A 16863-nucleotide genomic window follows, 5' to 3' on the forward strand; every position below is an offset into this window, starting at 1 on the left:
TTTAAAATCAATGAAATTGCATTGAATTTAGCTCATCTACTTCTATTCATCCTGGCTTAAGAGTTAAAGACCAAGGTAACATTAAAAAGCAATTAGAATATATATTGAAACAGGGATCCTGAATGTATTTAATATAACCAAGAGTGGTGGAATGAGACACATTGGCCAGAAGATGGCATTAGGCACATTAAGTTTCTTTTAATATTCAAAGCCAGTATCCAGCTAGCATACAGCTGCTCTCCTGAATACCAAAACACACCTTTATCTTTATTTTATTTTTCAATTCTGCATTGTTACAACATCTTAATCCAAGGCATGCAGTTCCCGGCCAAGCAAGAAACAGAGATTACTGTAAATTACCACAAAGTGAAGCTGACTGCAAATCCTCAAGTAATTGCATTTGTAATACACGCTCAATCTTTGCATTTGGTTAGAACAATTCGTTTGCTATCTAAGGGATTCTCATCAAATTGCTTCATCACAAACCCTTCCAATACTAGACAGGCCTGAGCAGAGCCAGCAGGCATTATTCTTCTGGGAGACAGGCTGCCTTAAAGGGCCTTGGCATTCATTCATTGCAGACAATTCCTTAGCTTTGCTCATTTGGAAGGATCGCTTAGTACAGCCCTCCTGGGATTTTAACACTTTAGAGGGCAGGTAAAAAGTGGTGGCTGCAGGAATACATGCTCCATTAATTTTCTTTAAGGTCCCTGTACACAGAAAATTAGCAGGGCAGGGAGAAAGCTAGGCTAGAAGGCTTCTTCCAGATCTGCTACCTGTCCATAAGCAGGGAATTATTTACATGGAAGTATATTCAATCATCCTCTGGAATAAAATAAAAAAAAATCCTTCCAGTAGCACCTTAAAGACCAACTAAGTTAGTTCTTGGTATGAGCTTTCGTGTGCAGAAGAGGGCGACAGAGGTGCTGAGGGAGACCTGGAAACCAAGTCCTACTAGGAAAGGTATGTTTAGCCTGGAGGAGGAGCTGAAGGTGTATTCCTTCAAATACCTGAAGGGCTGCCCTATAGATGGTTCAAAGCTATTTTTGAACCTGACCCAATTAATTCAAATATCACCCCTGCCTGCTGGTCACCTATCAGGGATGCTGTAGCAGAGAGGTTCCTGCACCGGCAAGGAGCTGGAATAGATGGCCTTGAAGACACCAGGTGAGCTTCCCTGGAAATAGCATTCCACAAATGGGAAGCCACCACAGAAAGGGCCCACTCCTCTCATGTTCCCACCCTCTCGACCTCTCGTGGAGGGGGTGCATGAGGAAGAGCTGCAGATGATGATTGCAGGGGCTGGGTCAGTTCATATGGGGAGAGGCAGTCCTTGGGGTATTGTGGTCTTATGGTTCTATGTCCTCACTTGCATTCTGAAGTAGAAACCTAGGCTAGCATTGCCATGTGTTCTCTTGGCTTCAAGTCTCTGTCCACTCAGTGGCTGCCAGAGATTAAAAAAAAGAAGAAGCTATACTAGCATGTCTTTTGCAAAGTAGCACCTCAGAGCACTGGAACAAGCAGCTGGCCTTTAAACCTTCTATTTTTAACAAGATTTGACTTCTAATTAGTTGAAGCTTAATTAAAAACAGTGACACTACTGCTTCATTACCATTCCTAATCACTGAAACAGAATGCCTACATTGAATTCTTTAACCCGAAAACAAGGCAATGCCCCACTGTTGGCAATTTTTAAAAAAACACAACTGAGGAAAAACAAAAAACACCATCTATTGAAAACATCAACAAAATGATGAGCAAAGATCATTACTCTGCTGCAGGAGAGAAAAACTGTGAAGTAAAATCATTTAATTTGGGGCACTGGGAATACATTTATTATGCAGTATAAAATGTTAATTTGCTATACAACAGAACACGCTGAAAATAGCTTTGAAAGTGCCATAACAGCAGAATGCTATACATGCCCACTTCTAAAACTTCAGATGTTCCAGTGGGCACTGAAAACACTTTACTCTTTACTGTTTTTAGTGAGTGTGTGTAGGAGGAAAGGGGGCCTCTATTTTGTGGGGAATGGGCAGATGATGAAATTTGATTCAAAGAACTGAAATGTTTTGCTGTTGCTATTCTTATTGTTATCAGCATACTGTTTGATATTTTGTATGGGATATATGTGTGTGTGTGTGTGTGTGTGTGTGTGTGTGTGTGTGTGTTTTAGGCCACCACAAATGGTGAAATATAAATGCATTTTAAAAAGAACTTATTTTTTGCAGATTTCACAGTAACTTTAAAATGCAGCTACAGGTGACAGACACAGGGTAGAATCCAATGCAATGCTAAGGAGATGCCATCAGCCTGAGCATTCCTGCTTACCCAAAGGAATGATCTCTTACCTTCCCCGACCACCACCCCCACTGCCCCACATTGTGCTCAGGGTTCTCCCAACTCTCCAGAGTGGATTTGGGGGAGGCACGGGGTGGGGGGCACATGAGGGAAAAGAGGAGAAAAGCCCTGTTGTACCAACAGGAGTCCTTGTGCTGAATCTTGCCAGTGGAATGGAGTAGTTGAATCGGCCCATAGAATATAAATTTAATAAAACAACTCATTAAAAGAAAAAAAAGTCACAAAGAGAATTGGAGAACGTTAGCCTTACAGCCTTAACAGGTTATCATGCTGCTTCAATCTTTAGGACCACAAATAAAAGGGTGGTGAAAGGTAAAGGGACCCCTGACCATTAGGTCCAGTTGCGGACAACTCTGGGGTTGCGGTGCTCATCTTGCTTTATTGGCCGAGGGAGCCGGCGTACAGCTTCCAGGTCATGTGGCCAGCATGACCAAGCTGCTTTTGGCGAACTAGAGCAGCGCATGGAAACGCCGTTTACCTTCCTGCCGGAGCGGTACCTATTTATTTACTTGCACTTCATGCTTTCAAACTGCTAGGTTGGCAGGAGCACGGATTCGAACCGCCAACCTTCTGATTGGCAAGCCCTAGGCTCTGTGGTTTAACCCATAGATAAGTCTATCCAAAACTATCCCTGTGAGTTTTGGGGCACCAGGGACCCTCCCTGTCTTGTAAGATACACAATAAAGGATGCTGAGATTCCATCAATCCATCAATGTGCTGCATTCCCTTAAAAGACTTAAATAATAAATAAGTGAGTCTCACTGAAATCAGTGGCACTTACTTCCAGCAAGCGGGTATCTGAATCGGAGAAAACCGGCCCGTTTTGTACAGTAAGTTACATGTTAAGCAAAGAAGTGATTACATCTACTATAGAGAAATTCATCTGAAAGGAGCATTCTAGTGACCCTTAAGTACTGATGGCCTGACACATTGAGAGATCCTTCACAGGGCTGCTTTTCAGATACTGTGGTCTCCTTTCCTCAGTAAAATATGATTAATCAACTTTCACATGACCTTGTTAAGAGTACTTTGAGATTCTCTACTGAAATACTAATGCGTGCTGTAAATACAAGTGATGTAGCTGCTGGGCAAGTGTTTCCATTATGGAAGTTATCCATCACCACGAAAGCGTAAGTAAAAGCTCTTTGCTGGCTCTGCACACTTATTCATTAAGAATACATTGTAAAACTTGTGAGTTGCAGAGATGAGATGGTTTCAGAGCAGCCCGAGAAGCCTGTTAAGTACAGGATTCAGAGAAACTAACGGGTAAAATGTCTGTGAAGCATGGTGGCTTTTTCTAGATGGTCCAGTTGCAAGACAAGTGAAAGAACATGAGCCAGGAAGGTTTCACTTGCTAGAGAATGGCAGTAAACAAACAAGGTTAGATCCAGAAGACTTTGCCTCCTGTGAACGAAAAGGCTTCTCCAATCCCCAAAGGCTTCAGATCTAGCTTGAGGAATCCCACTGGTGGAACAGGAGAAAATGATTTTTTTATTTAAAAAAAACCTTCCCCCTGCAGTCTCCTATAGACCCTGGAAAACTGCTCTGGGTTGGGGAATCCTTTGAAATAACATGGGAGGTGCCACTGAGGACTACAGATGGAAAGGGATATTGCTGTAAGTTGCCTCGCCTCTCTTTCCACCAGCAGGAACAGTCTCTGCTCAGTGGATATATCACCATACAATGCAAAACGTTTTAGTGAGACTGGGAGAAGTAAGACAGACCTCATGGTCCTCCTCCCAGCTTTCTTTATTTCTTTGTTTACTCCCACCCAACCCCCCTCTCTATTTCATATTTAACAAACGTTCCAAACTAGAGTAAAGTTAGAGTTCAGGAATTACCTGGCCAGGTTCAAGCGTAACCACATGAGCCTTTGCTTTCTTAAACTGTGGGCAGCTTTTCAAATCAGGATTGACCACATTGACCCTGCTGAAGACGCTGGATTCTTCATAGGGAATTCTGGTAGGATAAAGGAAACTGGAGTCTTCAGGTGGGTAGAGATGCCATCTTTTCCTGGAAGCAGAGATGATGCAAGTCACAGTCTCCCATTTAGGCTGAGCAACTGCAAACAAACAAGTCTATCAATACCACAAACGAGCATCCTATTTATGACTTGTGAGAAGCTGGAAAACAGGCACTTATTAAGTAGCATAATGCACTAAATGGTCACGCACCATTTTAAGGAGGCGGGGAGCATCACTTTAAAAACAACAACACATTTATGAGTCAGGACTACATTTCCCTGGATACAGCTATGAAGGGAGACAACATGTACGACAAACTTCAGTGACTCACTTCTGCCTTTACTTCTGAGAAACCAACTCTGTATTGAATTTGATACTGCAGTTTGTGTTAACTCTACTCAGGATCTTAATTTTTCTAACCAAACCAAAAGGTGCGCCACTGTGGAAGATTTCCAGTTTACATATTTCCAGTAGTTTGGGTGCCATATTTCAATATATTTAAGACATACAGCATATCCAGTGTTTATATTTTTGCATGCATCTTGGTTATTCCTCCTCTCTCAGTTGTCTTTTATGCTCACCATACTTTAGTCCAAGGAAAGCAATCTGTCTATTTAGACACCTAACTCTCATAAAATGCCAGGGTGGTGCATAGACCCCCATTGCTTGAATTTCCTGACTCTGCCCTTGGGGGTATGGGAGTTTAGCACAATATGAAAATCCTAGCAAGTGCATGCTTCTTCTCTCTTTGAAGAACCTAACAACATAAAGCAAGATTTTTCTGCAGGGAGCCTGCTGTCTAATTTACTTTCATGTTCAACCCAATCCTAGCAATTGGGGGAAGTGGCCATAGTTCACTGATAGAACAAATGCCTTCCATGCAGAAGGTCCCAGGGTCAATCTTGAACATTTAAAGTCAAGAGCTTCAGAAGTTGTGAAAGGCATGTTTGCCTGAAACCCTGGAGAGAGTCAAAGTAGATATTACTGGACTACAGTATAAGGCAGCTTCCTATGGTTCTGATGCATGTTTACTTCTAAGTACATTTCTCGTTATTTAATGAGGCTTTGATCCAGGTAAGCATGGATAGGATTGTAGGGTTAGTGAAACATCCAAGTTGATTTCAGAGATCTTGGGGAACAGGCCTGCAATCCTGTTATTAAGCTATTTTTTAAAAATGTGTCTGTGTGTGTTTATCCATAATGCTGAATTGTCAATTCACAAGGCAGAGCAAATGAGCACATAAAAAAGTTTTATAAGGAGAAAAGTCTAAGTGAAGGAAATAGTAAAAGGAAAAGTAATTAAAATAATAGCCCATGCAGCAAATTTATGGAATTTAAGAAGAGCCACATAATTAACAAAAGAGGGATGCTCTCACATGTTTATTGACACCATAGACAGGAAAAGCAAAAGGCAATCTGATGAGCACAATTAAAGCAATTGGCACTGCCTGGCTTTCAGATCAAGGCTGTCTCCCTTTCCTTCCTCCTGCGACAACCATCACTTCATTGTCATACCCTCCAGCTTCTGTACCATTTTCTTCTCTAGCAATTCTTTCTGTTACTTTGTGCGTAAGGTATCGTTTTGGACTTGCATCCTCCCAGGTAAGATGTTGTAAGGAGAAGGGGGGGACAAGAAAAAAGGTGTAGCAGTCATCTTATTCAGAAGGTGGCCAGAGGATGGCGAAATGCAAAGCAAGCTGTGAAGAGCCCCGAAAGGATTTTACTGGAGAGGGTGAATGGGCAATAAAATGGCAACTGACGTGCAACACACAGAAGAGATAGAAATCCATGTTACAGCCACACATGAAGTACTAAGTCCTGTTACAGTTCCCCCATCTCATTAAAGGGCAGCATAGAACTGGAAAATGTTTAGGAAAGGATGCACAAAATAAGCAGGAATTTGGAGCACCTTTCTTATAAGGAAAATGCTAAACTGTTTGGGGCTCCCATACGCCTTCTGATTGTGTGGAGGCCATCTAGTATGAATCAGCTATGACCATTAGTGAAAATGCAGCCTCTCTCTCTCTGATCTGGCTACATAACAGACTGAGCTTCCTTGTACCAAACTATCTCCTGCCTAAGTTCTGGTATCCTGCCTATGCTGGAAGCAAAGTTGGCTGTGACAAGAGATTGGGGTCTTCTCCATGGCTGCACCCAACTTATGAAATAGCTTACCCCATGACACCCAGGTGGCTCCGTCTCTTGTGGCAGCACTTAAGATATAATGCCTATTACCATCTAAAGATCCTCCCCCCTCCCCATAAGACCAGTAAGCACCAAGTCTAAAATTATTCAACTGGGCATGACTCAGCTATAAAGAGAGAACTTTAGAATGCACTGGTATAATTCCATGAGTCAGGTATGTGCAGAAAAGCAGCACCTCTGTATTGGTGTGACAGGAGGAGAAGTATATACACTCAGCATAGCTCTTTACTCCAAGATTAACGAGATATTTCATATAAATAATATCAAGAGAAATTCATATTGATTTTCTCATTTGAGAACAATGCTATTTCTTAATAATGAGCCCGGGGCTCTCCCAATCACAAAAAGCCTGAGAAAATTAAAACATCAACTAAACATTCAAAAAGAAGGAATCATCATCAGGAATCAATCACATTTGGTTGCACAGATGGCAATGTATAGTTAATGATACCTTCCTTGCACTTGTAGCACCAAGTTGCACCCATAAGAGTCTAAATGACAAGGAGTGTTAGCTCTTGCTGAGCCAATCCACAGAGTACTCTCTCTTCCATTTCTTTCAGGAAATCCAAAGTCGGACCATCTTATGTCCTGTTGAAAGGATACACTTCAGGTAAAGCAATCATGTTTTGAATATATGTTGGGTTACTAAGCCCCCTCCTCCTCTTGGATTTTTTCTCACCCTTTGTGGGTATAGCATCTTCAGAAAGCTCTATCTACTCTTCTCCCCGCCCCCACCCCCCCGATTAGATTGCCATAGGGTATATGTGCCATTAGAGATTCACTGAAATGAATCAGAACTGAAAAATTATGTTCAATAGAGCTTACCTTTGAGCTAGCAGAGCTAAGGGAGCCTTGTTTAGGGAAGCAGCTTTTAAATCTAGATATGTACACTTTACGCCAGTCAAATCATTCTTTGTGGCCTATTAAGTGGTGGGTTCAGAGGGCCATTCACCAAGTGGTAGGTTTCCTCAATGTAAGTACTGGCTAGGGAGTTACAGGCAACCATTTAATCATCATTTTTTGTACCCGATGTGCTGTAAAATTCTCAGTACTTGACAGAAGAATACAGTGGTGCCTCGCAAGACAAAATTAATCCGTTCCGTGAGGCTCTTCGTATAGTGGTTTTTTCGTCTTGCGAAGCAAGCCCATTGACAGCTTAGCGGATTAGCGCTATTAGCGGCTTAGCGGCTTTTAGCGGATCAGCTGATAAGCGGCTTATCAGCGGATCAGCGGATCAGCTGATAAGCGGCTTAGGGCTTAGGAAAAGGGGGGGGGAACCCCGCAGGAACTCGCAAGACATTTTCGTCTTGTGAAGCAAGCCCATAGGGAAATTCGTTTTGCGAAGCGCCTCCAAAACAGAAAACCCTTTCCTCTAGCGGGTTTTCCGTCTTGCGAGGCGTTCGTCTTGCGGGGCACCATTGTACAGATGACTATGCTATCCAAGAAAAAGAGGCGTCATCCCAGGTAACTGTTCACAAGTATGGACTCTCTCTGTGGCGTGGATAGTGTTTACCACATATTCTTTGGAAGGAACAGGATATATGTTTAATCTATCAATCAAATGAACAGGCAAACGGATTGGCTGTTTCCATCTGCTACCACTGCACCAACGTCTGGCCAACCTAAGTGGCCAGTTATTATTCAAATAACTAACACTCTTTGTCTGAGGAAACAAATAATTCCCTATGTGCAATTAACTAACCTGGGGGGGGGGGCAGAAAGGAAATTTGTAATCAGAGTGTCACCACAGTTTGGTGAATCTGTATGATTTCTAGAACATAAGAAGAGCTTGCTGGATCAGGCCAATGGCCTAGCTAGTCCAACATCTTTTTTCTCACAATGGCCAATCAGATGCCTGTGGGAAACCCACAAGTGGGATTGAAGCACAAGAGCACTCTCCCCTTCTGCAGTTTCCAGCAACTAGTATTTAGAAGCATTGCTGCCTCCAACTGTGGAGGCACAGGATAGCCATCATCATCATCATCATCATCATCATCATCAATTATTATTTATACCCCGCCCATCTGGCTGGGCTTCCCCAGCCACTCTGGGCGGCTTTCAACAAAATATTAAAATACAGTAATGCATCAAACAGTAAAAGTTTCCCTAAACAGGGCTGCCTTCAGATGTCTTTTAATGGATAGTAGCCATTCAATTTTTGATACTATTCACCCTTAATTGGTAGAGCTCCAATCTCTTAACCCAGGTATTGGAGGGGGGCAAATTTGTCACTACATCGGGGGCTGCATGCCAGCAGGGGGTGGGACCCAAAGCAAAAAGTGTGCAGGCCACCCCCACCCACCTCTCTTTGGACTACAACTCCCATTATCCTTGATTATGTTGCCTAGGGCAGATGGAAGGCACCAGGTTGTCAAAAGTTGGAAGAAACCTTCTTTCCAGTCACACACCCCCAACCTCAGGTGGTAGGAGACCCAGAGAAGTGCCTCAAATGATGAATGTAGTATTCATGTCACAGAGGGCAGTCATTTAGTTATGCAGAAAACAATATACCTGGAATTTGGACTCTTTCAAAATAAACAATGGAATCAACATGCCATGAAGGTTTAAAGGCAATTCATGGCATTTTGGTTGCTGATGTACAGAAATGAGGCTCATTTCATTATTTAAGCAGCCATTAATTGAACTTACTGGGGAGAATTTACATTTGGTGCTCTAACCAAAAAAGAAGGGTGCAAATTAATTGTCCATGAAAAGTAAAAATAGTTCTGCTCAGATCCCTTATCATTTTATGTACCAAATGCATAATATTTACTTTGTAAAATCTGTTAAACTGGAAAAAAATACAATTCTAAGCTATCCAAACTAACCTGGTACTTATGTGAAAGGAAAATGCTTGAAGTGTCAGCTCTTGCCATACTCAAGATTTATTTAAGAGGTGTTTGTGTCTTGATCTACATATCTAATAATTTTTGCATACCTGGACACTTTTTGCCACTCTCTGTGCTACCCTGGCTGGTATAATTAATCTAATGGACAGTTGATTCAATGCCAAATCACCTAAAACAATGGCTACAATTTGTCCAAAAAGACAGCTGATCAATTACCAATTTGTTCAGCAAGATAGTCAAGCCAGTGGTATATATCTAAAGAACAGAATAAAAATGATAACCCTCCTCAACTATGTAAATATGAAAACACATTGTGCCAAGTCAAAGCCAGGGGTCCACTTATTTCCATGCTGTCTTCTTCAGCTAGTGATTGTTCTCCAGGGCCTCAGATATACCTCTCTCCTATGCTATTATCTAAGATCTTGTAACAGGAGAGGCAAGTGACTGAACCTGGATCCTTCTGCATGTAAAATATGGGTTCTACTGCTAAGCTATGGACCTTCCTTCATATAGTTGCAGGTAGCATATCCATCCAGGGGTCCTAGCATGCTGCTTATTCATTATAAGCCATGGTTTATATCTCACCATGGCATGGAAACACAAGCATTATACCTTTGTCTTGGATTTTGTATGTAATATATGTGTACATTCTGGAAAACATCATTACCAAATAGCACCAACTTTATTACACTGTGCAGCAGGAAACACTTCTGGCCTCTGGGCCACAGTCTGGAGAAACACCAGTATTGTAGATCCCTCCTCTACATAACAGAATTCTCCAACTTTCTTGGTCCTAAATGGTTTGGGAGCACATTACCTATATGAACTAAGATTGACTGCAGAGAATCTGACTGCAGTCCTACCAGCCAGTTAGATTGGCAATCAGAAGAGACAAGGTCTTTTCATTCATAGACTCATAGAATTGTAGAGCTGAAAGGGAATCCATGGGTCATCTAGTCCAACATGTGTAGAGCCTTACATTTGTCCCTATTGAAATTCATTTTGCTAGTTTTAGCCCAGTCCTCCAATCTGTTAAGGACATTTTTAATTCTGATTCTGGCTTCATGTTTGTAGAACTCACTTCCCCAAGAGATAGATCTGGCTCTTTTCCTGCCTAAACAATTTTGATCTACCTTTAGTTAAAGAGCTTGGGTTAGTTTAAACAACTATTTTGTAAGATGGCTTTAGTGGGATTTTTGTGTGTGCTGTTCTCTTATTTTTAATATGTTAGATGAGAAGTGAGTAACCTCTGAGTTGTGGGCTAATTTGGCCCATGAGGCAAACAACACGATGTGTGGCATCAGGCATGAGCCAAGTAAAGACGTGGTAAGACTGGGAGCTTCAAGTGCACTCCTGATTGTTTCTTGGCAAGCAAGGCCTATTGACAGCTGATCGCCACTGTCAGAGAGCTCCCAAGGGGATTGGTTGCACTAGGTCCTGCACGCCTGTTAAAGTTAGCCAGTGTGGGGTAGGTGAAATAAGGATGTGGCCAGATCTAGTGCCTCACCACGGTTGTTGAACACAGATGCAATTTCAAAATTTGGTGACCATATGCCATTTTGGGAAAATGTTACATTTTGAAAGGTGGCTTAGAAATCTTGAAATAAATGAATAGTAGTCCAAGCTTTTGCATACTAGAAACATTCAGTAAACCCTAACTCCCTAGAAGATAGCACATCTTTTTCTGAGATTCAATCCTTGGGAATCGTCAAGGTGAATGATAAGGTTCCAGATGAACGAAAAACAGTAGGGGGGGTTACTTGATTTACAGAAAGAAATACTAAAGCCTAATACAAACATTTGTCAGAAGCTTCAAGAAGGAAAAAGCAAAGGAAAAAGTTGTGCTCTAAGCTTTCCACAGTCATAAAATTTAAAATCCAATACAAGTATTTCAGTGATAAAGTTAAGGGTAATAACCACTCCTATACTTTAATCTCACACCTAAATACTTTCTGAATTCTGCCACAACTTAAGAAGAAAGAGAGCGAGCTTAATCAATATTAGATTTTTAAAAGAGGGTTCTTTTTTTAAAAAATGCTGCAGTCTCAGTAAATACCTGACATGATTATGGGAAAAATAGTTTTTATCCAATGAACTGAAAAGAAATTGCTAAGTACTGAAATCTTGGCACAATGGGCTGCTCTTTCTTTTACAGTAAAAAGATCCACAGCTAAAAGAAATGCATTTTATAAGTATCCCAACCATAACAGATGGCACATTACCTTCTGAATTACATTTATTTTTCTTGCTGCTTACAATAGAGCTAATATACCCATATGTCACTTTAAGAGGACTTATTTCTATTTAAGCTTCATGTATATATCTTGCCTATGATTTATATCTCAAAATTCTATAATGTAATATCAAGTGAACAAAAAAAATCCTGGATGATGTGAGATACTGCTCATACATTAAAATAATGGAATCATTACCTTAAGTCACACAACTGTAAATGATAAACAGCACAATCTAAATTTCAAACAACTTCTAAATGGCCCTATTAATCACTATAAATAAAAAAAAGGGTAGATGGCCTTCTTGTACCCTTCAAATCACCTTAGAAAACTATCTAAATAAAACCTAAAATAAACAGCAGATACAGATGGGAACTTATAAGAAAACCCATCCATCCATGGCTAAGAAGTCTTTCTTGGTATCTGGTCTGGACTTTTAAATGGGGCTTCATGCCATGACTGAATGAGCTTTTGGCCTCATCATAGGCCTATTCAAGCCTTCAAAAGAATGCATGATTGCTTAAACCAGGGAGAGGCAACGGGCACCCATGAACAGAATTCAATCCAATATCCCTGGGCACATTGAGGTTTCTGTTCCACCACAGACTTTTTTGTGCAGGGGGTTGCAGGAGGGAGGAGAGGAAAGTTCCATTGCACAAGGAGAAGTCTGTGGTGTGAGCAGAACTGCAATGTTGGATACAACCCTAAGCGCACCTATGTGTATATTTGTGAATATCCCACCCCCACCCCGCATCAAACTCTTACTTATGCATACAGTCAATGAAGACCAAAAACACATAGTGATACAAACAAGTCAATGGCACCCCAACCCTGAATATTTTGTCAGGCAAATCTGTAACTATATTTCTTTATTATTATTAAAAAACTTGATAATTCATCTCTCCATAAACTGTAATGATACTTAGCTTTTATACTGTGTTTTTGACCTTTCAAAGAGCTTCACATACAATTTTACAGCAACCCCATAAGGCAGGTCAAGCAGTATTATCCTTATTCGCTGCTGAGGGAGATTAAGCATGAGAAAAATAGCAGCTTGGAGGCCATCTAGTGAGGTCATGGTGGTGAGATTTGAAACACAGACTTCCCAATTCACAGCAAGCGTGGTGTAGGGGTTGGAGTGTCCTACTTAGACCAGAAAGAACCAGATTCAAATTCCCACTTAATAATGATGCTCACTTGGAGATTTTGGCCTTGTGATTACCTCTTAGCAAAACCTTCACAGGAGCCAAATGAAGGCTGAGCAGTAACAACAATATACACTATCTTGAGCTCCTTGAAGGAAAAACACACAGGTGGCGCTGTGGGACACAAGCGGCGCTGTTCTCTAAACCACTGAGCCTCTTGGGCTTGCCGATCAGAAGGTCGGGGGTTGGAATCCCTGTGATGGGGTGTCTCAGCTCCTGTCAACCTAGGAGTTTGAAAGCACACCAGTGCAAGTAGATAAATAGGTACTGCTGAAGTGGGAAGGTAAATGGTGTTTCCATCATGGTGTTCCGTTGTGTCTGAAGTGGTTTAGTCATGCTGGCCACATGACCCAGAAAGCTATCTGTGGACAAATACCAGCTCCCTCAGCCTGAAAGCGAGATGAGCACTGCAACCTCGTAGTCGTCTTTGACTGGACGTAACCATCCAGGGGTCCTTTACCTTTACCTACACTATCTTGAGCTCCTTGAAGGAAAAGCAGGCTAAAAACATGATAAATAAAATAAAAATTACAGTATGCTACACTAGTTACTGGCTGTGTAAGAACCAGAAGATTCCCTAGGTGTTTCTGTATAGTTTCGACATGAGAAGGACAAGAAGAGGTTAATAACGCACCTGGAAATTTTCTGGCTTGTCTTCAAATAGCCTAGCAATATATTTATAGTCAGCGTAAGTCCAGTATTTACACAACTCATAACCACTGAATGGTCCACAGGAGCGCGATGGCTGTTTCCCACTCCAGGCCAGAAACTCTTCAAGTGTAGCTTCCACGTAACTGCATTCCGTTTCAAACAGAGGAGCTAAAGCAATATAAGCAGAGACAGCATTACATGCACACTGAACACAATGCCAATAATAAAGAATAGATATGGAGCGAGGCAGTTTAGTAGATAAAACAATAACTTTTGTGTCTCAGCTCAGACTGCTGGTTAAATGCAATATAAAGCCACAAATGAAATTACAGCAGCTTTAATGTCTCAGATGAAATGCAGCACAAATGACAAACTCTATGACTAATTCCTTAGGATTGATGGTCACTCTGAATTTTACTCTGTTGTTTGTATAACTAGAAGGGTTCGTGTATCTAGAGGCCTCAGCTTCCTAGGTTTCCCTTTCTGAAAAAGTAGCTTCTCAGGGGAAAATGTCTTAGGACATGTAAACACACAACTGCTTTAAGGAACAGGGGTCCTGATCCATGCTAAGGTCCACAGCCCCCAATCTTAAAATATGTAAGGCTAGCAATCCAGAAGCATTGTGCTTTTTTAAATATTCCAATTTTCAGAAGACTCTGGGAGAGTTTAGAACATCAAATCCTGGCTCAGTGAAATGAGAAATGAATGCACCTTTCCCCCACACATGCAGCCCCTTCTGTCCTCCCTTTGTGTATTACAGAAGCTTGTAATTAACCATAGTTTTCCATTTCAAGCAAACTGGGAGATAGAGTAAAACTACAGAGTTTCGAAAAACTAAAAAATAGAGTGCGAGATTGGCTCATTATCAAATAATGGAGGCATATAATCTGGACAAAAGAATTGGCTTCCAGGTGGAAAAATCTAAATTGGAAATAGAACTGTTAGATCCCAAAAGTAAGAACTTGTCAAGAATGTACAACTTGCTGTTGAAATGGAACACTCAGGATGAAACGGTGAAATCAGCTATGATTAAATGGGCACAAGATGTTGGACATAACATTATGATGGCTGACTGGGAACAGTTATGGACCACAGGTATGAAGTTTACGGCATGTAATGCCTTAAGAGAGAATATAATGAAAATGATATACAGGTGGTACATGACACCAGTCAAGCTTGCAAAAATCTGTCATCTGCCTGATAATAAATGTTGGAAATGTAAAGAGACTGAAGGTACATTCTTTCACCTTTGGTGGACATGCCCAAAGATTAAGACTTTCTGGGAAATGATCTATAATGAAATGAAAAAGGTATTTAAATATACTTTTCTGAAGAAACCAGAGGCCTTTCTCCTGGGCATGGTCGGCCAATTGGTGCCAAAGAAGGATAGAACTTTCTTTATGTATGCTACAACAGCAGCAAGATTTCTTATTGCAAAGTACTGGAAGACACAAGACCTACCCACCCGGGAAGAATGGCAGATGAAGGTGATGGACTACATGGAATTGGCGGAAATGACTGGTAGAATCCGAGACCAGGGAGAAGAGTTGGTGGAAGAAGATTGGAAGAAATTTAAAGTCTATTTACAGAAACACTGTAAAATTAAGGAATGTTAGAAGGAAGCTGGAATGAAGTTATGTGGCCTTAGCAGAAGTATTATAAAGGATTAAGTAAAAATAGATTGTTAATGGATGAAAGGAGGGAAGGTAAAGTTACATTGTATTAGGATAAAAATTGGGAAGGATGGAAAGGATTTGTTGAAATAGCTAACCGAACTAGAATACAAAAAAGGGAGGTGCAAGGAGGTCAAGGAAACAAGCAAATGAAAGATAAGCTATGGGAAGGTTCGTTGTATTTTTTTTTGTTTTTTCTTTTTGTTTTCGGTTTAATGGTATCTATTTTTCTATTTTTCTGTTTGTTACAAGTCTGTGTTTAACTTGGTGTGTTTTCTTTTTCTTTTTGTAACCTTTAAAACCTTAATAAATATTATTTTAAAAAAAGAAAGAAAGAGGCTTCTGGTGTTAGCAGAGAAGCCCCAGTTCATATATTACTTCTCCTGTGTGGGTCTATTTTGTGGGGCGGATTTTTAAACATATGATCTGGGACTCAGCTTCAACTAGTAGCGACTAACTCATCTTTCTGAGAAATATTTCTTTTCCCTACAGCAGTGATCAGCAACATATTGTTAAGCTTGCAAATGGAGCTGTTTAAGGTGTCAGGATTTGAACAGTGCTGGGCTTGTACACTGTCAATCATGTCAACATTTCAGCATGTGGGGATTTGAATACTCGTGGAGTACATAAATAGAGAGGCAGGCAGACAGCCTTGCCTTTTTGCCTAGAGGAGAAAACATTGACTACTGCCTAACTGAATGTTCGTCCACGTTGAAAATAGCCCATGTTCTTCATTCGCTCCAGTCTCGCAGATATGTATTTTTTCATGTTGTAAGCCGCCTTGAGCATGGTTTGAACTGTAGGAAGGCAGCATACAAATACCATTTTGTACATATGCATGTATGAGTGAGTATCTGCTAGCTCCTCCCACTTGCCATCTTGTGACCAGATTCGGGCTCCATGGCTTCATCCACAGCTAACTTGTTTCCTTCCCCCTTGCTCTGTTTACCATCTAGCTTGATGAAGCATTCTGGAGGACTCAAAAGGTGACATGCTATTTTGTGACATTTCGGTTGGCCTAATAAATGGTATTGCCCTAATACGTTTGGAATGTTACTATTTCTATTCCCTCTGAAGCTCAAAAGGCAGAGTGTGATTTAGAAACTGGTAAGTTTTTTTTTTTAAAAAAAAAACACCTCTGCATAACCCCTTGCAACTGGCTTGCTATTTTATCACTTTTCTTCCAGCCAGTCTGAATTTACTGGTTTCATGTCTTTTTCCAAAAGGTTATACCTTAATTGTGAGCACATAAGGGCAGTTAACAGAACGAAAACAAGAATGGCCTTTCTTTTCAAAATGCTATTAGTGACACAGACAGTTTCATTGGAGTGCCAAAACAATTATTTCAAGGTAGTTCTTCAAAAGGTATATTCACAAAGCAGGAATTCTTTACTGGAAAGATAAAGAAGCTGTTCAACAGGAAAAGAAAACAGGACGACCATCACGGCTGACTTTCAATGAGGGCCCAAAATATATTATGAAATCTCTCTCTCTCTCTCTCTCTCTGTTTGTGTGTGTGTGTGTGTGTGTGTGTGTGTAGGACCATAAACACCAAAATGAAGGGCTGCCACTAGCAGCATATATTCTTTGGTTTCATTTGAGGCCAACTGCCTTCCATGTGATTCAAAGGCACTGCCATTCTGTTGCAGTGTGAACCGTTCATCTTTGCATGCATAGATGAGGGTGCATGCACAGATGGAAGCTGCACCAACTTTAGGAAA

General features: G+C 41.0%; 1 protein-coding gene across 3 annotated transcripts in view; it reads right to left on the reverse strand.

Moving 5' to 3' along the window:
• HSPBAP1 (HSPB1 associated protein 1) overlaps window positions 1-16863 on the reverse strand; it is a 51173-nt gene that overhangs the window by 14303 nt on the left and 20007 nt on the right. For all 3 annotated transcript variants that reach the window (XM_081872528.1, XM_081872526.1, XM_081872527.1), the window contains 3 exons: window positions 13453-13637; window positions 6982-7118; window positions 4203-4374 (listed from right to left, as the gene is read on the reverse strand). In XM_081872528.1, the coding sequence (XP_081728654.1) occupies window positions 4203-4374; window positions 6982-7118; window positions 13453-13637 (494 nt within the window). The remainder of the gene's footprint in view (window positions 1-4202; window positions 4375-6981; window positions 7119-13452; window positions 13638-16863) is intronic.

The sequence above is a fragment of the Podarcis erhardii genome (genome assembly GCF_964252035.2).
Source record: "Podarcis erhardii genome assembly, chromosome: 1".
Lineage (NCBI taxonomy): Eukaryota > Metazoa > Chordata > Lepidosauria > Squamata > Lacertidae > Podarcis > Podarcis erhardii.